This window comes from Pipra filicauda, unplaced genomic scaffold, assembly GCF_003945595.2.
Source record: "Pipra filicauda isolate LSUMZ 115617 unplaced genomic scaffold, ASM394559v2 scaffold731_size164108_pilon, whole genome shotgun sequence".
In the NCBI taxonomy this organism is placed as follows: domain Eukaryota; kingdom Metazoa; phylum Chordata; class Aves; order Passeriformes; family Pipridae; genus Pipra; species Pipra filicauda.
Genome location: NW_024104900.1, coordinates 31,444 through 32,897, shown reverse-complemented (window position 1 = coordinate 32,897; position 1,454 = coordinate 31,444). Strand labels below are relative to the sequence as shown.

The 1,454-nt window shown below is 72.1% G+C and overlaps 1 protein-coding gene across 1 annotated transcript in view; it reads left to right on the top strand.

Annotated features, from left to right (window-relative positions):
- The window catches only part of SND1 (staphylococcal nuclease and tudor domain containing 1), an 83,437-nt gene extending 82,872 nt beyond the window's left edge, over positions 1-565 (top strand). Inside the window, exon 19 of the mRNA XM_039389499.1 lies at positions 261-565. Coding sequence (XP_039245433.1) covers positions 261-331 — 71 coding nt within the window. The 3' untranslated portion in view covers positions 332-565. The remainder of the gene's footprint in view (positions 1-260) is intronic.
- The last annotated feature ends 889 nt before the right edge of the window (positions 566-1,454 follow it).

Here is a 1,454-nt window from a genome sequence, read left to right as displayed (position 1 = left end):
GTTTGGGGGTGCCCCTCTGCCCCCCGTGTTTGGGGGTTCCCCTGACCCGTGTTTGGGGGTGCCCCCTGACCCCCTGTGTGTGGGTGCCCCCTGACCCGTGTTTGGGGGTGCCCCTGGCTACCCCCCGTGTTTGGGGGTGCCCCCTGACCCCCTGTGTGTGGGTGCCCCCTGACCCGTGTTTGGGGGTGCCCCTGGCTACCCCCCGTGTTTGGGGGTGCCCCCTGACCCCCTGTGTGTGGGTGCCCCCTGACCCGTGTCCCCCCAGCTGAACCTGTGGCGTTACGGTGATTTCCGGGCTGACGACGCGGACGAGTTCGGCTACAGCCGCTGAGGGGCCGGGGGGGCTGCGGGGGGGCCCCACCGCCCTCCCCCCCCCCCCCCACTGCCGAGCCCCCCATCCCGTCCCGTCCTCCCGGGGGGGCAGCCGGGGGGGGGCTCCGAGCCCTGGGGGTGCCAAAGGGGGGGGCACCCCCGGTCCCCCCACCCTGCCTTGGCCCCCCCGCAGCCCCCCCAGCCCTGGCCTGTATTTAAAGCTGCAGAGGCCCAATAAACGTAGTGAAGCGTCGTGTTTTGGGGTCCCCTCTGTGCTGGGGTCACGCCCCCCCGACCCTGGGTCACCTCCCCCCCCCAGGGACCGAGGCTGGGACCCCGAGCACCGGGATGGGGGGGCTGTTTCTCCACGGGGGTGCAGCCCCGGGACCCCTGACCCCATCCCGAGAGCGGGGGGGTTGGGGGGCACCCGAGGGCAGCAGCCACGGGGCAGAGTCTGGGCCAAACCCCTCCGGCAGCCCCGGGAGCCAAGTGGGGACCCCAAACCTGGACCCCAACCCGGGGCACCTGCGGGTCCCACCCATCGACCTCCAGCCCTGGGATCAAAGTTGGGCCCCCAACCCTGCCCCAATCTTGGATCCCCACACTGGGCCCCCAAAATGGCCCCTGACATCGCCCCCCAACCCTGGGTCGCACCCACAGACCCTGGGACCCAAACCCAGACCCCAAACTTGGGTCTCAGAAGTGGGTCCTGACCTTGAACCTCAACTGTGGGTCCCAATTGTGGACCCCAAATGAGGACCCCAACCCCAGGTTCCCAGTGTGTCCCCCGACCCTGAACCCCGAGTGCCAGCCCTGGACCCCACCCCTGACCCCACCCCTGACCCCAGCCCCCCCAAACTGACCCGGCTGAGGGGGGGCAGCAGCTCCCCCAGAAGAGCCCTGCGGGATCCCCACTGCCACCTGCCCCCCGATGTTTGGGGGGGCCCGCCTCCCACGGTGGGTGCTGCGCCCCCCCCAACCCCACGATGGGTGCTGCGCCCCCCCCCGCACCCCAAATCCACGGTCCCCCCGACCCCGGGGTCACCCCAACCCCGCGGGGACCCTGGGGGTGCCCCCCCGGGCTGTCCCAGCTGTCCCCGCGCCGCGGGTCGATTTTGGGGGCCGGGGGGGCCAGCGCTAAT